This window comes from Netta rufina (assembly GCF_964035555.1).
Source record: "Netta rufina genome assembly, chromosome: 10".
NCBI classification, from domain to species: Eukaryota; Metazoa; Chordata; class Aves; order Anseriformes; family Anatidae; genus Netta; species Netta rufina.
In genome coordinates this window covers 21,303,579-21,329,238 of record NC_140133.1, presented here as the reverse complement: position 1 = coordinate 21,329,238, position 25,660 = coordinate 21,303,579, and the positions used below count along the sequence as shown (strand labels likewise).

The 25,660-nt window shown below is 46.8% G+C and overlaps 1 protein-coding gene across 1 annotated transcript; it reads left to right on the top strand.

The window, feature by feature from the left end:
- The first annotated feature begins 825 nt into the window (after positions 1-825).
- SUMF1 (sulfatase modifying factor 1) lies at positions 826-24,413 on the top strand. Its single transcript, XM_084292611.1, has 9 exons — positions 826-972; positions 2,542-2,715; positions 3,364-3,438; positions 11,925-12,007; positions 13,777-13,899; positions 14,588-14,702; positions 15,637-15,750; positions 20,015-20,074; positions 22,628-24,413. The coding sequence occupies exons 2-9, from the start codon at positions 2,542-2,544 to the stop codon at positions 22,736-22,738; spliced, it is 855 nt and encodes a 284-aa protein (XP_084148737.1). The 5' UTR covers positions 826-972; the 3' UTR covers positions 22,739-24,413.
- Positions 24,414-25,660: the final 1,247 nt, after the last annotated feature.

Below are 25,660 nucleotides of genomic sequence, written 5' to 3'. Positions count from 1 at the left end.
TTGGATGCTTTTCAGAAGCAACCTGACATTTTAATGGCTTTGTCTGGTCTCCTAGGACAATACAGGAACATAAACCTTCCCGGTGAAAGTACAGAAATGGTGCAAAAAAGGATTCTAGGGAAGCAAGCGATGGGAACCAGTAGGCGAGATACACCAGCAGCTGGACACGAGCTGGTTTCCCTGAGCTCTGTAATGGCACAGCCGGAATCCCACAGCTCTGCTGGGGCAGGCTGTTACCAAGTTTGTGTCTATTTGTGTTTTTTGAGTACATCATGGGGCAAAAGGGACTGCTGAGAGCTACTGCGAACACATGCCTGCGAAGACGCCCAGCGCTGTGATTGCAGCACACTGAGACTTCATGCGGCCCATGGAAGTGGGTAGTGTTGCTTTCCAGTGGTACAAAAGAAAACAAAAGTCTCCTTCGCTCTGCCCATGCTTTTAGCTGCACAGCCCTGATTTGTGCAGGGAACATGATGTGAAGCGCAGGGAGCTGCTGGCCCACAGGGTGCATGTGGGTCCATTCTGCACAGCCCTGAGCAGCAGCTTCCCCACAGCGCAAAGCTTTACGTGGCGGAGCGCCCAAACCTCCAACAACCGCGGTGCCCCAGCAAGAGGCAAGGAGACGCCGGGAGCCCCCGACCCCTGGCAGCCCCCAGGTAGGGGGGGGGCAGCACCAGGAGCCAGGCGCGGCCCCTTTAAGACGCGACCACCACGTGACCGCAGCAGCACGTGACGCCGCCCAACATGGCTGCGCCCGGTGGCTGCGGGGCGCTGCTCCTCGTCCTGGCGCTGCTGCTGGCGGCGGGGGCGGACCCGGACCCGGACCCGGATTCGGCTCCGGATTCGAATCCGGAGCCGAATCCGGCTCCCGGCGGGTCCTGCGGCTGCGGGGCCGGCCGCGGCGGCGGGCGGGAGGCGGCGGCGCGGCGCTACGCGGAGGCACCGGGCGGTGGCAGCGGCAGGAGCGGGCCGGTGAGCGGCGGGGGCAGCGGGGGGCAGCGACCCCGGCCCCGGCCCCAGCCCCGGCAGCAGCCGGGTGCGGCAGTGCGCTGCCTCCTCGGAACCGCCAGGCTGCTGTGAGCGGGGCTGCCCCGCAGCGCTGCCGGCCCTCCTGCCGGAGCTGGGCTCTGAGCGCACGGAGCTGCGTGGCCGGGTGCCGCTGAGGTGCCGGTGCCCGTCAGGAAGCCCTGGGGCACTCCCCGCTGAAGCTGCCCGGCAGGCTGTCAGGATCCCTGCCTGGCAATCTGTCAGGATTCCCGACTGGCAGCCTGTCAGCATGTTTCAGGGTTTGGGAAGGAATGTGAGGCTGTGCAGCGAGAGTTAATTTTAATTTTTCATACGGTTTCAGGCAGCTATTCACCACTGAGCTTACAGTCTTGCTGAAAGAAGCCTTTGAAGATTGCTTCTAGGAGTTGTTTTAGCTACAGTGGATTGGAAAGGGGTTCTTTTTTTTTTTTTAAAGTTCTTTTTTAGCCTTCTGTTTTTTATTCAGAACTGAAATGACACTTGTGGAGTAGCGCTAGCACCATGCTTCACTGGGAAGCATGGCGAGTAGTTCTGCTATGAGACCTGCATTTCCGACATCCCAAACGTCAGGAGCTCGCACCAAGTGCTGCTGTCCCTCAGAATGAGCTGTGCTCGCTTTGCTTTCTGTCACCAGCTCACCTGCTTGAATCCCCTGTAAGAGCAGCGTGTGGCACAGATGGGCACGCACCCTGTCAGCGTGTGCTGGGGCATCGCCAGCACTGGGTTATTCTCCTAGGGGACGCCCCTGTCAGTGCTGACAGGCTTTCCTGGTGCTCACCCACACACAGGCCTCTGATCCGCTGCCAGTAGAGGGAGGTGGCTGAGTTCAGCATGAGTTTGGGGCTGAAAGTAGTCTGGCAGTGCTGACAATGAAGTAGAGGGAGTTTTCTTCCCTACTGCATTCACCACCTGATGAGGAGTCGAGTGGCTTCTCGGCAAGGTAGCTCTTGGGTGGCGTTAGCCCCTGAAATGTCACCTGCCAGCTGGGCAGGTTTTAGGGAGCCTGAGCTGTCGTTTGTCCTTCCAGCACAGGCTCCTGAGCAGGGATCGTGGCAGCTCTTGGTATTTTTGAGAGAAGGGCTGCTGGGTGAGGGGTGGTGTGCTCAGTCCGTGCTTTTTAGCAGGGTCTCAGGAAGCACATGGTGAGGTATGACGAGACCTTCGGGGCCTTTGTCTTCCCAGGAAGAACCCTAAAAGGCAAAGGGAAAACGTGTTTTGGTTCCCTGAAGTTGGCTGAAGCCTCAAAGGGAATGCATCTTACTGAAACAGTTAACGTTTAAGGTTATTTTAAGTTTAAGAAAGTTTTTGCTCTTGATTTGTGTTGTGCTCTGTGTTATTTTCTGAGCAGGTGGGGATCGCGGTGTCAGCGTTGGTACCTTGCTGTGCTGTTTTCATCCGTACTGCTACAAGCCAAGAGCGCCTTCAAAGATGAGGGAGAGGGGGAGTAAAAGCAGCAAGAGACTTGTCAGTCCTTAATGTTGGTGACCTGTTTGGTGTGGGCTGCTTCCTCTGCAGATGGTGGCTATTCCGGGAGGGGTGTTCACGATGGGCACGGATGAGCCGGAGATTTGGCAGGACGGGGAGGGCCCTGCCCGGAGGGTGCGCCTGAACGGCTTCTACATGGACCAGCACGAGGTCAGCAACGAGGACTTCGAGAGGTTCGTGAACGCGACGGGGTACCTCACGGAGGTAAGGCAGAAGGGTTTTTAGTCTTCTGTCATCTTTGTTGATGATGGCAAAATCCACACTATGCTTATCCGGTTTTGTAGGCCCTCACAGTGTGATATTGGAATTTGCATGCTAGAATGGTTTGGGTGTAAGTAGTGGAGAGACCAAACTGTCTTGCCTTGCTGCCCAGGAGCCTGAAAGGGCACTAGGATAGATACTTCCTGTTGCTTTTAGCAAGCGTCTTGATCTGTGAACTAAAAATCTTCCCTGCAGTGTGACTGAGGCAGTGTGGGTGAAGTCAACAGGTGGCTGAGGATGTCTATGTGGATTTACATGTATTTCTTTCTTTGACTTTTGGGTCCTAAGACATCTTTGTACCAGTACAACAATGCTGTTAGTTCTTTTTCCTTAATTTGGAAGACAAGGAGTGAAGGGATTTGAGAAATCTTGTGATAGTTGAGGATTTTGTAGTCAAGTTCTGCAGCACTGCCTCAGGTGGAAGCTGTTTCAGACAGTGCCTTTTCTTCGATTCCAAATCAGCTTCTTTAAAAGCAAACTCAAAATTACTGTTAGGATTTCCTTGTTCTTGACAGAATAAAGCTGTGAATGTGGCTGGCATTTTAAGAATGTTTCCCTGATAATGTGATCAATTTTTTGTTCTTTCTCTAGGCAGAGAAATTTGGCGATTCCTTTGTGTTTGAGGGAATGCTGAGTGAAGAAGTGAAGTCTGAAATCCATCAGGCAGTGAGTAACATGGCAGGGTAAAACTTGCTTAGAAGTTTTATCACTGGGTAGATGTGTTAGCGGTAATGGCCATAATGTCTAAATTGCATGATCTTCTCCAAAGCCATGTACAAAAACATGGAGGAGCGTTTGGCCTAGAGGACTAGATTTCCTTGGGTCTGGGGGATCAGCAGCCTGGCCTCTGGTCTTCCTCTTGTCTCTAGATGAGCAAAGAGAGAGGTGGGACAGTTTGAGAATAAATTATTTCGTCGTTAGGTTTTACTTATGCGCACTGTTTGATGCAAGGTACAACTTCTGGGGAGTTTTGGGGGTGTTAGGATTTATTCCGACAAACAACCGGGAATACCTGGGTTTTGGTAGCTAGGCATTATCACCAAAATGATAGAAAGAATGAAAAAGAATTTTCCTTGCAAGTGCATGGTGCAGTAACTTTGCGTACTGAATGTTCATAGTTCTATATAAATGATGCTCTTTGTGGAGGGGGGGAAACCTTTGGAGTTTAATTTTAGCTAAAGGGACAGACTGATACGATTTCTTGAAACCTCCATGTGAGTATGTGCTGTGAATGACTGGCAAAACTGTGGGGTTTGGTTTCCTACTGCAAGGAAAGCAAGATTATGAGAATAGTTTGTATCTTTTAATTCAAAGTAAGCATTTGTGTATTGTGAGATCTAAGAAAACTAAAATGGACTTGCCGAATACCAGCATAGCTGATGCTGAAGGAAGTATAAATGTAGCTGGGATCATCCCATCTTCACCACAGAAAATCCAGCTGACTGTATTAGAGGCATTCTTTTTTCTGCCTTAGTTTTGTGAGGCAGAAATCTCTGAGGTAGGCTCTGTTTCTTATTTGAACAGAGTTCCAGCATAAGCTCAGTCTTGGCTACTTGTATGAACAAATACAGCGTTGAGAGCCACTTTCCTGGGTGTGTCAGCCAAATTGTAAAGCACTGGCTGTAATGCCCACAGAAGCAGCATTACGCCAGGAAGCTGGAATGGAGCCCAAATTGGTCTCTTGGCTGCTTTAATTTATGAAGTTGCTCTGTATTTGTTAAATGTGAACTTAGAGTGACTGTCCTTCTGCTCTGTTTTTCCATATTTCTTATTAGGTCACTTTGGGAGGTACTGGCACAAGGAGTGTCTTTGGGATAGGCCTGGAGGAAGACTCGGATTGTTTGGGTAGGGGCTGAGGGAACAGTGCCTGCCTGCCTTGCAGCTTGGCACTTTGTGCTGTCCCTGCAGTCAAACTTACATTCTATAACCTTGTAATATTGTGAGAAGGTGAAGAAGTAAATGCTGCTTTTCCTCCTCCTGTCTGCTTCTTACCCTCACCAGCTACACCCCATGAAACCCAGCTTTGGGGCCAGCACCTCTGTCACAAGGGGAAGGGGTCGGAGGGCAGGTAGCTGTGGAGATGGAGGTAGACCTCTGAGACCACCCAGCTTAGCACCTTGTATGGGCTCCTGCCTGTCACTGCTGTGTCTTCTCGTTCTAGGATGTCTTTTCTATGAGAGACTATAATTTGAGAGTGCACCTCCGAGCTAAGGTCTGCACAGTACTGTTACAAAGGGATGTAGTCGGCTTCTCAAGCACCCAAATTCTGTGGAGGCAGAGCCGGTAGCTTCCTACAGGTTGTGCTTTCAAGAAACAAGTTGCTACAGACGACTTGCAAGAAACTTCTTACTGATAAAATGCGCAAGTTTTCCAATTATAGTGGGGGGTTTTAAAGGCTCTGTGAAAGCAAATCCCTCCCGGGGTCTGCAAGCTTAAATAGAGGAAAAAAAAAAAAAAGCCAAATCTCAAACTGGTAATTTCTAGCGTGTTAGACTGACTGAAATGTTTAAATCTTAAATCTGGAGGGAAAATGGTGGAAGAAATCTAACACCATTCAAATATTTACAAAAAAAAAAAAGTGAACATATTTTAAAACTTGGCTGCTGCAGCATAGCTGTTAACATGTAATTAGTGAAAGGATAAATAGCGTGAAGTTGGTTTGCATCAACAGATCGTGATGAGAAGAGTAAGGCTCCTCTGTCAGTGCGTACCTCAGTCAGCTGATGCGTTAGCTTGTGGTATGGACCTTCCTGAATCACAGCTACACCACGAGAAATGAGATGCAAATATTTGTGTTACTGGTGCTGAGAAATACCCGCACTGAGCTGATGGGGGAGAAATGGCTGTGCTGCTTCGTGCTCCTAACTTAGATGTGCTTGGAGGCTTTTCTCCAGTGGAAGCACAGTGGGGCTGAATTGAGGTGGAAGAGCAGTAGGAATGTGTTCTGCAAATCTGATTTCATAGGCAGTGAAGGAATTGGGGAAAGGTGGAGGTGAAGATGCTGAACCAACTGGTGTGCAGCAGCTCCTATAGAGAGTGAGGCACATGGGGTGTGGGGGGTGTCTGTGGGTTTTGTTCTCTCTGGCAGCTTTGGCTTCTCCACCTCTGAAGCTGGACAGTTTTGTCACAGGCCCTGAAAGGAAGCAGACAGCTAAATTAGAACAGAGGTGGGGCTGGTGAAAGCGAGTGCAGGAGCAAACAGCTTAGCACGTAGAATAATTGTTGGAGCCCTGGGTGTGCGTTTCCTGGAGGTGAGGTGCTCTCCCAGATATCTGCTGCTGCCGGAATGTAGGTGGGACCTAATCCTCCTCTGGAAGGAAGCAGTAAAAAGGGGTGTAGCAGCCAAAAACGGAATTGTTCTGGATTTCTGGAGACTTGAGTTGTCGTTTTGGCCTCTACATTTGCTGTGTTAACGTGGCAGAGTGGGAATTTAGCACTGTGATAGATGAAGGGGATGCTGGTGGAACTGGCAAGGTCTTCTTCAAATTAAAAAAGACTTTCTAGGGGTAGGGAAGAAGGTTTTTCAGGATTGAAACTTCTTGCGTGGGCCTACTAGTTTTGATAGCTGAACATTAAAATCTGTTCTTAGACTTGCAGGGTAAAGCCAGCTGTTAATTATTTGTGGCCTTGCTTGGATGCTTGGCCCTAATGTCGTTACAGGCTAGAATTGCCGATGGTTGGCAGTCAGAGGGGTTTTCCCTTTCCTTCTTTTTGGGAGGGTTTTGGAAGATGGGTGGAAAACACCTCAGCACTTAGAGGTTTTGTGGTTCTTGTTTTGTGATGAGCCTCTGCCTGACTGCTTATTTCCCTGACTGAGCTGGGGAGGAAGGGGAGAGGGGAAACGCATGGCCAATGCTGTTATTGCACTTGTGTGCTGTTTTAACATACCCTAGAGCAAAAAGCATGCGGGCTGTGTCTGCGAAATGAGAAGGCACTGAGGTGTACTCCCCAATGAGGGGTTTAAGGGCTCCTGCAAATAACTGCAAGAGTTCTTGCTTGCTGTGCAGCCACCGTGAAACGGGCAAACAGAACAGCACTTACTGAGGCTGCTGCTTAGCATAAGTCAAATTTGCTCAGCGGAGAGTTGTGGGAACATTTTCAATCCTTGGTTTGTGGAAGATGGCAAAATTAATTTTTGCTTCTAGGCCAGACAGACTTTGTAATGAAGACACCAGGAGCATGCAGACCTGCAGCCATCATTTGTTCTTGGGAGGTGTTCAGTTTGAATCCCGGGATGCAATGAAGTCAGCTGATGGCAGACTTGAGCAAGTGCTGTTAAACTGGAGTTCGGGTCGGTCCAGAGCTCCTGGGTGCTGGGCTCATCCTCATTGATAAATGAGGATGGAAACCTCTTTGGCAGCGCTGAGCTGTGCAAATGTATTTACAGCAATTCCTCTAAGTAAGAGGAATTCCACTAAGTCAGAGGAAACTGGAACCAGAGGAGGAGGTGGGTGAGCCTGCTTCTTGCAGACCCCAGTGCTGCAACAAATCTCCACGTGGAGTTGTGAAGGTGGAGCTGTTGAACTGTACAGCTCTATTTTCTTATGCCATTCAATTCTGGGACTAAAAGACATGCAACGGGCAGCTCTCACTGAAACTACCACTAAAATTGGTCCATATTTATTGTACAAACTGCCCCTGTGAAGTGGGGCATTGCCTGTGCTGCAGGCTGTAGGTGTATCCGTGCATGCCTTGTTCTTAGAGCTCATATTCATTTGGTTATTGGAAAAAATGACTCGCATGAGTGCAGATTTAGATGTTGGCTGAAAAATAAGCTTCCAAAGATGGAACTCACCAGGAATATCAGTTCCTTAAAAGAAGCTTCTCTGGATTCCAAAACTTGCACTTAATGAATCTTGCTGGATTTTAGTATTAAATAGTTCTGGCTATTTTTCTTGGAGGACTCACACAGCTGTGAAGTATAACGCTGTTTGAAGGCGATTCAATGACCTTTCCTCATGTGAAGGAAAATGTCTCTTCATAAAAGCAAAGGGCTCGTTTTCAATTAAATATGAAATCCTTTCTCCAACTCAAACTGTGTTTATTCTAATTCTACAAAGCTGCCACATTTCATTTTTGCAGTACTGCAGTCTCAAACTCCTTACAAGCATTGGGACTTAAGGCAAGCAATATCTGTAATTTTAATAGTGATGTTAAAACAAAATAGTATCTAATATGAAACTAAAACCCTTACTGCCTTCATTTCTGAGCTAATGAGGGAGGCCTGAAGCCAGAAAATAAAAGTGAAAACAGATTCTTCTGTAATTCTTCGGTAATTGGAGCTTTTTGGGGCAGGAACTTTTAACTGCTGTACTGAACAGTACGAGACCTGTGGCATTACGGGAGCTGGTGCGATCCAGTGTTAGTTACTGGGGTACCTCAGCTGCTGCTTCGCTGCCGTTTCAGCGTTCTTAATTACTGCTTTGGTGGAGAACTTGGCAATCGTGTTTCAGTTCAGCTTATGTACATAATTACAGAATGTTTGCTGTGTTGCAGAGTATCTTTGAGCACAAATACGAATTACAGCTGCGTATGCAGCCCGCAGTCCCCTCTGCAGCTCCATGGCGACCCTGATAACCAGCTCCGAGGGACCCGCTCTTCGCGCCGAGCCCCGGAGCCTGCTCACGCTCCCACTATTTACATTGCGACGTCTCCCTGCCTCAGTTCCAGCTGTTCCAACTTAAACACAGGCCAGTTGCCATGGGGATGAGGAGTCCATAGAAATAGGTCACGCTCGTGCCCTTTGCAGCGTGCTGGTGGCAGGGAAAGCAGCGCTGCGGGCAGAGGTGTGCAGGCAGCGTGCTGCTGCTGCAGGGCTTCTCCTTGCACCTGGAGAAGGGCTGCAGCACCGAGGGGAGCTGCTGCAGGGCTTCAGCTTGCTCAGAGCCATCCCTTCTGGTGTGGTGTGTTCTCAGTTTGACCGCAGAGCTGAGTGGGCAGGGGGCTGTGCTTTGTGCCTCCCTCCTGCTGATTCCCCGCTGACCATGGGCTGGAAGAAGTAGGTGAGAGCAAGCAGCCAGCATGCTGTGGGGTCCACGACAGCCCCAGGAGCGGGGCAGTGCAAGTTGTCTCTGTGTGGTAACCGTTGGTTGTTCAGGTACACGTCTTGGCCTGGTGTGTGCTGCTCGCAACTGTGACTGCAGCCCTTATCACCTGAAAATAGTTTTGTAATGCTGCAGCATATCTGGACGAGAGCATGAATTTCTTGTGCTCGCATGGGCCTGACTTCATGTTGAAAGCTGCAGCTTCACTATTTCAAGTGAGTGACTGAGTGTCAGAAGTGGAATTAGACCCCAATTAACTGCTCAGTTGACTTTTTCTTTATTTATTCATTTATTTTATTTATTTTAAGGGCATTTCCCTACTGCTTTTGCAGTGCCAGTAGCATGGTATAATGCTGATGATGGAACTGACTTTCCTGATGTTTCCCTATCCCCCCTCCCCTTTTTTTTTCTGTGTGTATTTAGGAAGGAATTTTCTTCACGATAATTGCAAAGTAGTCTAAAAGTCTTAAAACCAGCAGTTAATGGAGCAATTAAAGTTAGGATATCCCAGCCTACCTTGATAAGAAAATTGAATACTTAAAACTTCTCAAATTTTATGCAAGCTGATGGTGGGAGTAAAGGCTTCAGCTGTGCAAATCGCTTCATTTGAGCGGAAAATCGTAGGTTGGAGTTAACTGTTGAGGTGCCTCCACGCTGTGTAATCCCAGAGCTGCTCGCTTCTGCAGTGCTAAGGGTCTGTGATAAGCAGAACAGGGAGTTCTTCAAATTTAATCCTGAAGCAGAGAGCTGGATAATCCCGAGTCTTCGGCTGGATCAGACCAAAGCAAGCACTGAGCTGCTCTGCCTCAGAAGCGTGGTTTGCTCCTGGAGCTGCCTTCCCGCCTGTATTGAGGCAGTTGTGTGAGGTTTGCAGAGCTGCTCTGTTTAGCCAATTCTCTCACAAGTGATAGGCTATGCAGTAAAGAGCTAAAAAGGATCTCTGCTCCATTTTTTTTTAAATTTAGCATCTCTTCAGGATCTATTCGGCAGCATATGCTGCTGTGTGCACAAAGTGGCTCTGCTGCCAGTCTCCAGAACCCGTGTTCAGGAGCGTGGCGTGAGAACGCTCCGCGCTAGGGAAGGAACTAAGCTCATTAGTGGCGAGGGAGGGCTTTGCTGTACTGAATGTGATGTTGTAATATCTGTGTCTAATTAGCTTTCCTGCTAATTAGATTTAGAGCAATTAAAAGCTTTAAAGACTTCTGAGAAGTTTTTGAAAGGACTGTAAATTTCAGGTATGTGACTTTTCTCGTTGGGAAAGAGCATCCTGGCGCGCGCTCAGTGCTGTTGGTGGCTGACTTAAGTTAGTTCCCAATTAATTATTGCAGTCTGTATGTAGTCTGTCACTGCTGCCGGTGTCCTAGTACTGTGTGTGTAACTTCTGTAAGGATCTGGGTGTTCTGCAAAGACTGGCAGCCGTTTGGCGTTCGGTTCATCGGAGCCAGAAACAGAAGATCTGCACGCGCAGTGCTCTCAAGTGGAGAGACTATATTTTCCTCAGTTTAAAATAAACCATTTTGATTGAAAGCATCTGCTTTTTCTTTTGCATAATGAAAATGTTTTCCATAATTAGTCTTCCAAAGTGTAAGTCTTTGCAGTCTCTTGCAGAGATTTTTCCCCTAAACTAGAGGTGTAATTTGTACAAAACAATAAAAACAATAAAAAAAAAAAATCCCAAACCACAAAACTTTTGTTCAGTAACTATCAGGATCAAATTTTACTGCTGACATTTCATATTCAACATGAACTTTTAGCAAATAGTACTGTGGCTCTCTTATTTTCCTTTAAGAGATGTCAGATTCTGGCTTCAGGTTTCTGTCCTGTCTGGAGTGTAGATTAAACCTCATGAATTTCAGGGAATTGGTTAAATCAGCCTAGTTCTAAGCCTATTAACTGCAGCATCTGTTTAGCAGCTTGGCCATTCTGAGGCTTTAGGATAGTGCTGTGAGAGGATCTCAGCTGAATGGAAATCCCATCTTTGGGTTTGGATGCTCAGTAACGAAGCTGTAGTCTCTAGTGAGAGCAAATACTTTAGTCCAGGATCGCTCTTGATTGACAATAACCGGCCTTCAGGTAAGGGACCCAGGCATCTGCTGGGGGCAAATCTGCCTGTGATGATAGGAGGAGAGGGAAAAGCTGCCATGGGAGTTATTTTTAGTGGAGACTGGATTGGATGCTTGAAAAATAAGGTGCTGTGTGTATGTGTATTACGAGCATTTCACTTTTTTTTTTTATTATTTATTTTTTCCTGTTGAAACATTGAAGTGAGAGATATGAGGTTTGGATGAGACTTTTCCTTAACTAATGTATGTCAGAGATGACTCCTGTTTCTGACGTATATCATTATGTTCAATGCTCCTCACTATTGAAGAGTGAAGCCTCCTCCTAGAAGTCAAGAGTTAAATGTGCTTGGAAGTAAGCACAGTAGAAGAAATCGCTAATTAATATTTTCTTGGCTTTGCAAAACCAAATTTGAGACTTCTGGTTAGTGAAGTCCTCTGTTTACATTATTACACAATCTGTTTGCAAGGAGATCTTCAGTAAACAGCCTTTTTTAATGAAAAAAAAAAAAGCTTCACTTCTGTGTCACCTCTGTCTCCACCTTCTGGAAGCTGATAGCCAAGAATTCAGACTCAGCTAACCGAGTTAAAATAGCTGGAAAGCAAACGTGTCGCAAGATGCGTGTTTTGACCCTAGTTAGAGGATGTCATCAAGATCTTGTTTTAGTTATTCCAAAACACTGACTCCAGGGAGCAAATAGCTGAGATGAAAACCCTCTCAAGGCCAAAACTGTCTTTTATAATCTCTGTGGTATGTGCCAGGCCAAAAGGCTCAGCATTTGGTCTCCCTCTCCCTTCTTTTGGGGTGGTGTTTTCTTTGTGCTGCCCATACCTTTGGTTATTTTTGGCCAGTGCCACTGTAACGTGGATGAAGTGATCCGCCTGGTCCATCAGGGGTGGTTGGGGATGTGATGGGTCAGTTAGCTACAGGCAGAGCCTCCAGCAATGAGTTAAGGCTTGTGGCCAGCTGCCACGTTGTGTTTGTTTCCGAATAACCTGCACCTGGGAATTCAGGTGATCTTCCCTGGCCATTCTTGTCCCTTTTCAGGTTGCAGCTGCTCCCTGGTGGCTGCCTGTGAAGGGGGCCAGCTGGAAGCACCCTGAGGGGCCTGACTCTAATATCTTCAACAGGTAAGTCTTAATTAGCCATTCAGTTATAACATAAATATATAAATAATGCTTGTTGAACATAAACCTGTACACATGCACCAAGAACCAAGGTGCAACAAAGGGGTTTTGGTTAGTTACCTGATTGCTGCTGCTCCTGGAGCCGTTTTCTCTTCCTCCAGGGCACTGTGTGCAGCGTTCAGTGGCTGTAGGGCTGATGTCCCAGCAGGATTTCAAACCTGGCTGTGATTACTTTCCATCCTGGGATAAAAGAGACCATACTGAAACGTGCTTCAGTGTGTGTGTTCCACTGCTGGTGCATACATACAAGTAGAAGAGTTGATGCTGTAGGGGTCAGTAAGTTTAGAACAGGCAGTGCATCTGGTTGTGGAGGTGAAGAGCAACTGCGAGCTGCGTGCATGCTCGAGGAGTGCGTGTAGTGCCTTCCACCTGGGATTCAGAAGCCTGAAGAGTTTTGTGTTTTTAATGTATTCTGGCTTTGTGGGCCGATTATGGAAAATCAGTTGTTACTTTATCTGGAAGCTAAATGCTTTGGGAAAAATGTACTCTGAGCAGCCTACAGTGAGTGCCGTGCCTTGCTAGTGCTAACTGCGAGACCTGCTAGTCGATATCTTTACACAGTCACTTCTGGTTGAGAAGAAGAATGAATTCCATGCCTAGAAAGTCAAAAGGCTTCACTTTTTCTCGGGTAGCTTAGGTAGCTGCTGCAGCAGTAGCTCTGTGCTGCACAGTTAGGAGCCATTGCTGCAGTTGTGCCCGTTACTGTGCTTGGATGTGGCTGTCCTCGTTTGGGACCTCTCACATATATTGCAAGCCTTTCGCTAGGCAGGTGACAACGAAGTTGATGCTGACTGCTTCCCTAGTTAAAGTTTCTAAACTGCTGCTGGAAATAGGCAGCCTCTCTAGCCTAGATCTAGTAGGTGCTGGCATGTTTCGGAGTCCCCTAAGGACAGGGTCGTGTTAGTGTAACATCACCTGCTGCCTGCACGGCTTGCTAACGAGTCCGTTGTCGTTTCTCCAAGGGCAATGAAAGACTTATCTGAGGCAAAAATAGAGATAGTATCAGGAGGCATTGTTAGGGGAGGTTGAGAAATTTAGGTCACAGTCAGCACATGAGAGTTGGAAGCCTGCCACGCAAATCTGGTGTTGTACAAACTTGGCCTGGTACAGCTGCTAGCGAGCTCCTCGCGTGGAAGCACTGCAGCGGCCGAGCAGGCCTGGACTGGCTCGTTAAATGAGGCAGAAAAGGCAAGTTCATAGAAAGCCCTCTGAGGCTGTCTTCTGGGGCAGTAACCCCAGCTCTTGAAGTGACTTGGTGCATTGGAGGCTTGGATGGGGAGGGTTCTGGGACAAGGAGGACGAGGCGTTCGTTCAGGGTTTGTGGAGAGGGAAGCCAGGATTCGAATGCAGTCAGTCCTAGAACCAAACCAAAGGAAAGAATAAAAAGGAAAAGAACAAAGGAAAGAAACAAAAGGAGGCTTTGTGTAAGCTGTGGGCTGCCTGAAACAACAACAACAACAACAACAACAAAAAGCTTTGTTAAACTTGTGCAGTTTGCTGCTTCCTGGATTGGGAGCTGCAAAAGACGATGCAGGTAGGAGTAAGGACGCTCATCGCACCTATCATAACTTGTGCAGTCCTGGCTGGAGCAGCGAGGCTGTGAGCTCCCTCACGGTGCTTTGTGGCCAGCTCTTCAAAATTTCATTAAGTGCCTGTGCTGTGGGGCTGCCCAGCTGTGCTGATGAACTTGTCCCATTTGTTTTCTTCCCCAGAATGGATCATCCAGTTCTTCACGTGTCCTGGAATGATGCTGTGGCATTTTGCACGTGGGCAGGGAAGCGATTACCAACCGAGGCTGAGTGGGAATACAGCTGCCGAGGGGGCCTTGAGAATAGGTAAATGCCGCTGATGTGTCTCTGATAGTGTGGAAAACTGTGGTATTTACTAGATTGGTAAAAGCCATGAGTTTTTTTTTATTGCCCTGCACATTTCTTCCTTGTACAGGACGTGTTTCTGTGGAAAATATAACCCAGGCTTATTGTGAACACATTCCTTTAGGTAAATGAATTTCCATAAATACCTGAGGGGTATTTTGTCATCTCAGTTCTGTAACAGAGAAAGAATGCAAAGAGCCCGAGCAGAGGAGATGTGACACTGCCAGGACGTGGGGCTGCTGGCATCGCAGGCAGGAGATGGAAGATAAAAAAGAGGCTTGGTGCCAAGGCTGAAAGAGCTGCCAGAGAGCTGGAGAAGTAAATAAGTGTTGCTTCACAGCAGTTTAGGGGCAGTGGATACGCCTGGTAGGTGTCAGTGGGCTTAGAGAGAAGAGGAGGGTGAGGTGAACAACAGTTTGTGTATTCTCCCTCCTGTGTCCTGGACTGCACAGGGCAGCGCTAGCAAGTGCTGCCTTCCCGCCCTCTGTGTACACGTTGTCCTTGCAGAAGCCTCGTTAACTTTTGATTCTGGTAGATACTGGTACAAACTGGAGTGGGATACAAACTGTTTCCTCAGGGTAAGGGTGGCTAAGGTGTTTTATTGAAGAAAAAAAGTAAGTTTGACAACTGGTTTTCTGCCTTTTAACAGGCTTTTCCCCTGGGGCAACAAGCTTCAGCCAAAAGGCCAGCACTATGCTAATATCTGGCAGGGACTGTTCCCAAGCAACAACACTGCAGAAGATGGGTACAAAGGAACTGCACCAGTAAGTGTCTCAACGTGAACAATCATACAGGAACAAACTTCTTCCTAAAATTGAGGCCTGTGTTGAACACAGTGAACAGCGGTCGTTTTCCTCTACTGTACTCTTTCACCTTTAGATTGTCAAGTTCCAAAATATTTCACTGCAGGCTCGAGTATTACCAAGGGATGCTTTCTAAAAGCTTAATTGAAAAGTAAAGATTATCTTCACTCTAACTTCTAGTTCCTCTCAAACTGACCTCTTTTCCCTATCTCCAGTAACTTTTGAGTCAGCTGCTGAAATACTTTCTGCCTCCACATTTGGCATAGCAAATTTCTTAGCTCTCATTTTTGGTTAGGTGTTCCCAAGGCTACAAAATTGTACAATAGTTTAAAAGCAATGAAACTTCCCTTTTTGGAAAGGCTGAGCCTGTCCGATATGGCAAACAATGGAGTGGAATTTTAAAGACAAGCTTGTGAATAAATTAGGTGGCAGTCAAAATAAGTCTGGAGGGCTTAATCAGCGGAGAAATCTGTACATGTGTGAGCTGACAGCCGCTCTTGCTTTTCTTAGGTGGGAAAGGGAACTGGAATCTGGAAGTTAGAGGCATGAGCATGCAGCTTAGAATACAAATGCTACGTGCAGGTCTGTGTTTGATCAAACAGTGCCCCTCTTTGGAGGATTGGTCAGCAAAACTGATGAGAAGGTGCCGTGTGCCTTCATGGTGCTGAGAACACAGAGGATGATACCAGTGCATTCTTCCATTCAGTTTTATTTAAATGGAGTATGTAAAAGTATTACAGCTCTGCACTACTAGCTTGTTTGTCTTTGAGATATGAAGGCAGATGTTCTTGGCAGAGATGAACGTGCCTTCAGCAGACGGGTCTTCAGTTTTAAAAACCTTATTGAATGTGCTGTGGTTTAAAGAACTTGCATTTGTGCTATGTGTCTTCTGTAGGTCACTGCGTTTCCTCCCAATGGGTATGGCTTGTACAACATCGTAGGAAACGCCTGGGAATGGACATCGGACTGGTGGGCTGTGCAGCATTCAGCAGAGGAAGCTCATAACCCTGTAAGTATTTTATTGGCATCACGTGAGGTTCAGAACTCCCTCTTAGTGCTCTGGTCTGGTTGCTGTTCAGAATCATCCTGTGCTTTGCTCCTCTCTGTGTGGGATGGGCTGAGTTCTGGTGAATCAGCAAGTATCACAGCACAAGCCATCAGCACTGAACTAGTAGTGTAGCTGTGCCATTTTATTTATTTTCTTGGACGAACCTTCACAATTGGTTAGCAATTGAATACTTCCAAGCTGGCCAATAATTTGCCAATACAGTGGAATTACTTCTTAAAAAAGTAAATAAAATGTGAGAGGGTTGTTTTGTTGCTGCAAGCTGCGCTATTTATTTCTTTTTCCAGGTGGAGAACAGACCGTTCTGAATTATTTTAATGCCTTCTACTAGCTCATTTAAAACTCGGCATGTAATAAAGCTGACACTTATGGGTAGAAGTAGCTTACTGGGCTTTGACAGGGTTAATCTTTTGTTTTCTTTGTGGCAGCCAGAGAAAGAGGCCCAGCAGGGTAAGCTTTGTTTGTGGGGTTTCTCACGCGCTATCTCTCGGTAGATTCAAGCTCTAATATTACATCCCCTTCTCTCTCACTTATCTAGGATGACTAAATCTGAGAAATGAACTGCTCCGTTCTCACAGAGCTTGTTTTGTTCAGACACAGTTATCTGTAATGAGAAAACGAGTTAAACCTCTCTGGGCAGGAGCTATCTGTTGCTGCAGGATTTGAGTATCCCCATGCTGTGGTCTCGTGTGATATGCTGGCTTTGTCTGGTGTGCTGGACGTGATCACAGCCCTGTGAGAAGTCAGTGGTTGGAAGCAGCTTGAGGAACCTGCGAAATTTATCTGCTGGTCAGTACGTAGCAGAGGCTGACATCCTGCTCTTCCAGGAGGATGTTGTCAGCATGAGAAAACAGGCTCATCTTGGGGTCTAAATTGCCATAGTTCTGTACTAGCAGTTTGATCATCCTGGTGGAGAAACTGGAGACGTGATGTGTACTGATCACATTGGGCAATTTCAAGTTACTGTATCCCAATAAGGTCCTTCAGGTCTTTCTGGTGGGTGAAGCTATGTGTCAGATGATATGGTTACACATCTCTTCCCAGGTAACTGAAATGTTGGGAATATAGGGGTTTTTGTTGCTTGACTTGAAAAAAAATAAAAATAGGATGAGCCATTCTTTACTTGTTGGCAGGCAGTCATAGCAGTTTAACAATAGTTTATTTTTATTAAAAAAAAAAATAAAAAGGCAGCAACACTCCTTTCCGTTGGAACCTTGGCTGTGCTGTACACCAGGTGCTATTTCTCAGTGTGTACAAATAAGTCACATGATGCAATTTGAGAATTTCACGATCATTCAAAATTTCTACCCATTTCTGTAATAATTCTGTAATAATTCAGTAATGATGAAAAGCTGTGTTGGATGAATTCTCTCGAATGTATAAATACACACCCCTCGCTTTCAAACACCAGCTCTTGCCTTGCATACATTCTGTGTTGAATTAATTGGTGAGAAACCAGAGTTATATTTCACTTCAGAGTTTTGCTCTCTGTTACACAGACTTACAGCCTCTTAAGCTTAGGTTTTTAAATTCAGCACAAACATTTCCCAAACACTTCAGATAGGATTTAACAAGGAGGCGTCAATAATAATGCTTTTAGTTTTTTTTTTCAATTGGGAAACCAAGTGTCAGGATCTAAGGTCTGAGGCCAGGCCCTCCAACGTGAATTCCAAGAGCTCTTCTGATTAAATGGATAAGGAAACTGAATCTCATAATGTGAAAAGTTGTCCCAAAATAGCCAGGTTGCAGTATCTTCTGAGACATTAAAAATGATTAGCGCCATATCTATCAGAGCCAATCTCTTCAGTCTCTCCAGAGTACAAGTCGGTGTAACCTATATATAGGATATGTTCCTTCTGCCTAAAAGACTAGGAGTTCTTCTAGAGGGTCAGAGTTTGGTGAAAGGGTTTATTTATTTATTTATTTATTAACACATTTAGTGTAAGATCTAAAACTTTCCGTCTTCTAGAACTGGAGAGATTTTGTGGATTTGTAACAAGGAATTCTACGCATGCTTTTTTCCTGTAATTCACTGGCTTGCATTCACAAATGATTACCAAGGGCAAAAAATAAACTGGGACATCTGAAAGTGTTTTGTAAGTCGTTTGCTGTCTTCTCAAAGTATTAGATTTATATCGTTCTATAGCAGTGGTTTAAAAAAAAGCAAAAAAAAACAACTTCTTTGCCAGGTATAGGACCGTGTAGGACCTTTACCGTATGCTCCAGCAGTTGTAGCTGTGTAGCTGGACAATGAACCTGCTTTTAACCCTAAATTAGCACAGCCCTCTTCGTTCAGAGGAGCTGTTTCGGAGCTACCAGCAAAGATCACTGCTCTGTGTTTGCATTGCAGTTTTTAATGGGAAATCCTGCTCAACAGCTCCATTGTTTTCTGGTTTGTCTTGTTCTCATGTGGCTTTTTTTAGGTCAGTTTTCTGATGCCTGGCTGTACCCTGGCTTCCCTTAAAATGAGATTAGCAGGTTGTTTGAGTCGATTGTGCTTGTTCGTGGCTTATCGTACCGCGGGGCCCAGTGCATCTGCAGGCAAGGTTTGGAAGTCAGCTCCCAGAGACCTTGGAGAAGGAGTGAGCCTGCCTGCGGGGGAGCACCCGGGCACGGAAATCAGAGGACACAGTACGTGGGTGTGTTTTCCCTCGCATGTTTGTAGGATATTCAGTGTAGTAGGCCAGACTTTTTTTTTTCCCTACCTGTTCTCTTAAAAGCTTTTGCACTAAATGTGAGGCTGCTGAGGTTCCAGAATGGGAAGGCTTCAAAACATGAAGGCTCTTAGGGCAGTCACACTCAGTGGGTGCAGCTGAGAGCTTCTTTAGCTTTTCTCTGCGGAATCCCCTCCCGAAGGACCTCCTTCCTGGAGGGGAACTAGTCCTGCATCAACGAGGTGTTAGAGGTGAAAATTTCCTTCAGTGAGTGTAATTTTATATTGGTCAAGGCCTTTTTCTTGAGGCATGTACAGAATAAAAATTCAACTCCCTACAACGCTGAGAGGCTTTTTAGTGGCTGTACTGCCTTTTAGGCTTTGCTTGCCACTTACCTGATAAAACAGTTTATTTTCTTGATCTTGTTTGTCACGTTTTAGGACACTTTGGCTCCTTCCTAACAGCAGTTTGTCAATGCACAGGGTCTGTAGGAAGCGTGTAAGAATGCTTGGTATCAATACTGGAAACCAGGCATCGCAGCAGCCTGATGGTAAGCAGATTGCAGCAGTAACTTTCACAGCTTAAAGGACTGCAGCGGGAGAATCGCTCACCTGTGTAATAAGCGTGTCAAATCACCCAATCGTCTAGCTAGCAAAAGTGTTATCAAGGAAGCCCAGCTTTCTCCTTGAACTCGTGGGCCATTATTTGGAGTTGGAATTGAAAAAGAATTGTGAAATAACCTTGTTAAAGCAATTCTAGGGCCAATTTCATAAGCAGTTTAAATAAATCACATACATTACTCTGCAAACGTACCTGCAATTACAAAATTGTTGCTCGTAAGTGCAGTGCTTTCTGCAGACCTCTTTAGCTGTCACAGCCCCACATAATAACAAATTCAGTACCCGGTGACTGGGAGATGTTACCGACTGCCTCGCAGCGCAGCCACTGACTTGTGCTGTGAGTCTGCACTTGGGACTGGGAAGAGAACAAACACCAGGTGCTGGATATTGCAGGGCCTCGTCTCTAACTGGCCACAGATCAGTACAGCTGTGCTTAGAGGAGCGGAGCTGCTCTGTGTTAGAGGCTCGCAGGCCCACAGGGTGATGAACGCAGGGGCTGTGGTGGTGTTTGTGCAACCCCCTGTGGAGCTGACACGGAGCAGTGGAGCTGACAAGTCAGCTCTCAGCGAGCCTGCAGGCTGGTGTGTGAGGGCACGTAACCTGTCCTTAGGAAAGGTCTGAGGCTACAAAATCAGAACTGTTTTCAGCGCATTACTCTCATGATTGCCACTGTGCTTTTTACAGCCTGATACCAGGTGCTTTACAGAAGCAGGCAGTGCTCTCTGGGCAGGTAGGTTACAGCTGAGATGTTGCAGTACCAGAGGGGGAGGACATCGACTCACCTGTCTGCAAAGCCTTCACCTCCTCATCATTTCAAGCTGCCTTGTTCAGACACAGCTGAAGTTGGTTGTTCGCTCTGAATATTCGCGCGTGCTCCTTGTCTGTCTCCCTCTGTACCCCTTACCCTGCTAACCAGTGTTGTCCTCCCCACAGACAGGGCCCTCCTCAGGGACTGACAAAGTGAAGAAGGGCGGATCCTACATGTGCCACAAGGTAAGGCGAGAAGGCCTGCAGCAGAATCCATCAGTTCAGCCACTGGCTGGTTGGCAGGTTCTGCTTTTCCAGCCATTTCCATTTATTTCTGATGTAGGAGAATAAGCTGAATGTACTGCTGGGCAGCCAGTATGGGGCAGCAGTCAGAGACAGACCTCACCAGCACGCTGCCAGCCTTCTGCACAAAGCTGTATGGGTGTTTGTTTTATTGTTCTCACTAGATATTGCTAGCTTGCTTCTGGAAGGAGACAGATGTCTCTGTGGCAAGGAGGAAGTAAGCATAGACACTGTTGCCCAGGAAAGCTGAAGCTTATTCAGCTCTGACTTGCAGAGTTTTTGGTTGCACGGGAAACTGAAAGCAACTTGACCAAGATCCCAGTTCTAGATAAACGTACCCTTGTATGATATGGAGCTGAGTGTAAAAGGCCACTGACCTTTTATCATCTGAAATTCAAAACCTTCAATGCTTTTTATCATCATATATAATACTTTTTTATCACCAGGCTTGGCATGACAACCTGGAAAACAGCACAGATATTGTTCAATGCCGATTTTAACTCAAACCAAAACTTCCAAAGCGAGGTCTGAATGCACACTTGGTGTCTGGGTGAACAGCAAAGGTAGCGTGCCGAGTACCAGGACTTCTCATGTGCCTTGGTTCTGAGTGTGCTGTAGGGGCTGCTCCATCCACTCTGAGGCTGCTCCTCCCTAGAAAATACCTTTTGATCTTGGAGGACCCATAACTTATTTCCAAAATTTCCTTTGGAAAATAATATACGTCCTTCTCCAAATAATAAATGTGGAAAAAGCTTCCATGATAGCAGACATGAAATCCTTTCTGGAAAGTCTGGGTACACCACATGGAACAGCCTTTCATGTTCTTCTGGTTTAACTTCTACTGGGAAGTACGGGAAATGTTTTGCAAAGCTACTTTCTTGAACATAAATCATGTTTTAAACTCTGTTCACGCTGCACTGGAGAAAATGCTCACTGTACATCTCCTTTCTCATTAAAGCTCTTCTGTTCTTTTTTCCCCTTGCAAAGCCTGCTGCTGGCAAACAATCCTCTTAATTAGATTAAATCTTTCTACAGTGAGATCCCATTTTCTACACTGACTTCCTTCTTAGGTGAAATCAATGTCAGATGTTAATTAGCAGTTTTGATTAAATTAACACTCGAATAGACTCATCTTCAGTGCTGAATAATGCGACCCAGTTTAAAGGCTTGTGAAGATTCTAGTCTGTCCTAGAGTTTTTGTAGGTGATGAAACTAGGCTGTGTACCAAGGCCAAAAAAAATCACCGAGTACAATTAGTGTAAGGGCTTTGCATGAGCTGCCTAAAAATCTGTGTAGACTCATTGCTCTTCTACCTCTTGGAGCTGACCGAGTAAGTGCTTTCTTACACATACATGTAGCACGTCCTTTTATTTTTGAAGTAGTTCAGCTTCTGCACCCTCACAGCGTGCCGTAAGTTTAGGGGTAGACCTCTGCTGTGTGATAGCACAGTGTGCCCCCTTCTTGTTTAGGGCTTTGTGTCGGTAGCAGGGTGAGCGAGGAGCTGGTGTTGGGATGTCTCCTTAGGTGGAGAGACTCGTGGGGAGAAACATGCAGTGCCCTGCTGCCTCCACAGGGAGGGTGTGGATCTCAGTGATGGTCGCCTGAGCACGAGCTGTCAGTGCCCTCGTGGCTGCACAGGGACAATTGCTGCAGTAACTACGCCCAAACTCCTCAAGGGATTTTTATTTAAAGGGCTGGGAGAAACACGCATTACCCTCTGTTCTCCCCTAGCCCCCCAGAGTGGGGGGGGGTGTCTGATTTTTAATTTTTAATTCATTTAATTAATTGGTTGAGAGCCTGGCTATATGCAGCAGAACCAGCTGGAAAGAAACAGCAGCATTTTTGTTGGAGGCCAGGAGCTTGCAGCTGGAGGAGAGGAGCAAAAAGCCTTGGCCAGGTGTGGTGAAGTACCAGCAGAGCACCCGGCTGGCTGTGAGCTCACAGCGTTTCTCCAAGTGACTGGTACAGGCGTAGAGCTCTACGAGCGCTGTGGTCCTTCCTGGAGTTGTTCCAGGTGCCATTTTTGCTCTGACTGGTCCCTCGCAGGAGCACCAAGTTCTGCCAGCAGAATGAAAGCTCTGAGGCTGTTCAGCAACACACAGACGAGGTGGCAGTGGCTCTTCCCTTTGCTTTTGGAGGCAGCTGCAGTGACTGCTGCCCGTGCTCATAGCTTTTTCTAGGAATATCTGAAAAGCAACTGGGTCATTTTATCAGTGGCTTCATTTTAAGTGTTAATAATTTTTACAGCTGCCAGACCAGATTACATCTCCACTCCCAATATCCATAAAACACTGCCATAGGAATGGTGGGAAGAAGTTTGTTTCTAGTGCAGCTGGTCTCTTCGTAGGACTGTTTCCCTTCTCTCTGGCACGGCGATTTTGATCCGTGTCAGTTCATCGGGGCGTGTGGAGTGCCTTGCTGTGTCGCTAACCCTTTCACCTAGGGGAACACGAGCCGTGGCAGGCCCTAGTGACCATTTCCCCGTTTTCTCTCCAGTCTTACTGCTACAGGTACCGCTGTGCAGCCCGCAGCCAGAACACCCCCGACAGCTCCGCTTCCAATCTGGGTTTTCGCTGCGCAGCCGATGCCCTGCCAGGGCTGCAGTGACAGAGGGCTCCCACCCCGACTGGGCGGCTCAGCTGCACCCAAGGACATAAGGAGACACAAAGATGTAGGGATTGACGCCTGCTGCTGAGACAGAACGGAAAAACCCCTCACGTGCCTGTGGGGCAGGGGGTCCAGCACCAGCCCCCGTCTCTTGGAGCTTCCTGGATTTATCTCTGGGGAACCCGGCCTGGGTTTCTGTCCTGACCGACCTCTTATTGCCGTGGGTTTCAGTGGGGGTGTCCTGGAGCTGCACTGGCACAAAACCAAGCAAAACCACGCTGATTGTATTTTAAAAGGTTGAGTTTTGTAGATCCTTTGGAAAAGATCTTTTAAGAGTTTTGTGTATGGTTTGAATTTCCACGCTCAAATCCCACAAACAAGGACTTTTATAGATTTGAGAGCTTTAAAAGAAATTTGAAGCGGTTACTGCGTCTGTGACCCCGTGGGGTCACCAGTCTGAGAAGAGGTGAGGACTGGAAGGACAGCTGCCCCCACGGGCGGTCGGTGCAGCTCTCACATCGCATCCTGCCTGCGCAGAAGATCAGCTCCAGGAAGGTGCTTCGTGTGGTGTGGTGTTTGCTCCTCTTCAGGACGTGCCTTCTGCAGCTGAGGGGTGGCAATCCGCACCCTGATGGTTAGGGATGGGATGTGCATGGCTGAATAAAATGTAAAGCATCTCTTTAGGTTTAAGACTCTTCCTGATGGAAAGACGCTGGCACCTTCCTTGGAGTTTCTCCTGAACGTGCTGTAGGCCTGTTTGGGGGACTTGCAAATCACAAAAATGGCATTAGAAACCAGGGCTAACAGCTGCCTCTACCTGAACACCGGGTCATTAAAGTGAAAAGGAGGTAAACGTAACTGAGCCCCAAGGCCTAAAAAGGTAAATTCAGGTAAATTCAGAAACTGTGCTCTCTATTCAAACAAACAAAAACTTCATTTAGTAGAATAATTGCAGCACGGAGAAGCAGGGGTACTGTCAGCTACCTCGGTTGGGGATCTGAATGTATTTCAGCCCTTCTGCAAAGCACTCTGCACTCTCTCTCACTCTGACCACAGCAGCTGGGGGCACTGCTGTGCCAGGGAGCCCGAAGCTGTCCCTGCAGTAAGCTCTGTCCCCAAAGGGCACTGCATTACTGCCACCCCTTCCCAGCACTATTTTCTTGTAGTGAACTCGGTGGGGGTCGCTACACAGCCAGTGCTTGCCAGGTGCTTCTCCTCTTCTGCCTTTCACAGGGAAAGGCGAGCACTGGAGGGCTTCTGGGGGCACCTTCCAGGAGCACCAGCCCCTGGAGGGGACGGACACTACACATCAGCAGAAAGGATTCGGGAACACACCTCCTTGTTGAAAGCTATGTTAAATATTTTCTATTCTAAAGGCTATTTTACTACTACTAAATGTTTAATTAAAATCTCTGTATAAAAAATGTATTTCCCTGTTGCTCTTAATAGATTCTACTTCTCTAAAAGGCATTTTTCTGCTATAAGGAACGAACGCTTTGTTAAAGATGTTGCCTAGGATTGGTGGTGGTTTTTATGCTGGAAAAAATGCCTTGAGGGGAAAGAAATTAAAAAAACAACCGTGTAATTCTGCATATTGGAAAGATCTGATCACTATTTAAAACCAGCTTCATTGTGCCACAACGCTGGGACTGTGCCAAGGCTCGGAGATGCGTGGAGGGAGGTCTCCCTGCTCTTCCACTGAGATAGACAAAGGTGTCCCATGTGTGCTCTTTTTTTGGATGATGGTCTCTGTATTTTGTTACAAGATCGATCATTAAGCACCCTTGAATTAATCTGATCAGATATTAGTGGAAAAGTAAATCTCCAAGTTTGAGTAAGTGTTGTTAATATTTTTGCTTTGCTTTTGAGACCATTGGTCTCAGGTTCAAACACTTGTGTAAGGGAGGAGCATCTGACCATTTGTTTTCTTTGAATGCTTTTATTCTAGTGCGACGAGTTGAAATTAATTAGCATGAACCACAAAAAGACAAAAGTGCTTTGAACATCGTTTCTAACCAAAAATCATCCCTGGCTATTTGTGACTCTTGAGCGTGTATGTGTTATTTATTTTCCTAAGATACTGAAGCTTAGCAGAAATTGGAATTAAGCTAGAATTTGTGCTAATTTCCATGTGAGTCTCTCTTTAGGAGCAGAACCCGGCTGTGCCTTTCAAAGTATCTTCTAGTGACTTTGTTCTGCAGGGACTTTGGTGCCCACCCCGGGCAGCTGCAGTGCTGGGGCTGTGCAAGGCCCGACACACGTCGTGTGCCACTCGAGACCCCTGCCAATTGCCCCAATAGTTCACAGCTCAAGGGCAAAGCATCCTTTTATGGTCTTGCTCGGCCTTTAATGAGACCAGTTGTTTTTAACAGTGCCACAGCCTCTTGTTGCCCTGTGCTGTGGAAGTTTGCCCTCCTCAGGTAATTGCTATTTGGGTCACTTGCTGGAAATAGCAGCAGCTTGCTGGGAGAGCGGGTAGGAGCGCACAAAGGAGGCTTGGCTCTGGTTTCTGCTGTAAGGCTGGAGGTGCAAGTAGATAGCACTGCTTTTGGGTTTGGAATCTCTACTTCCTTAACTACTGCCCATCGTGCCAAGTACGTATTCCTAACAGGAAGCTAACAAACAGCCGTGTCAGCTTGAAAACCCATCTCATCTGGAGGAATAGTACAGGAGGTTAAAAAAAAAAAAAAAAGTCTTGAAACTTTTTCCACAAGGAAAAAAAGAAGTAGATTGGCTCATCTACTCCCAGACCTCCCGTCCGGCAGGCTGAAAATGTCTGGGTGGCTGCCACAACGCTCCTGTGGAGAAGAAAATGAGATAAGCTTCTAAATGAGACAAGGTATTGCGTTCTGGTACGCAGTGAAGCATGCATTGTGCGTTAGGGAAAGTGGTGAATTTCTGTAGAAACGGGCTGCCTGTATC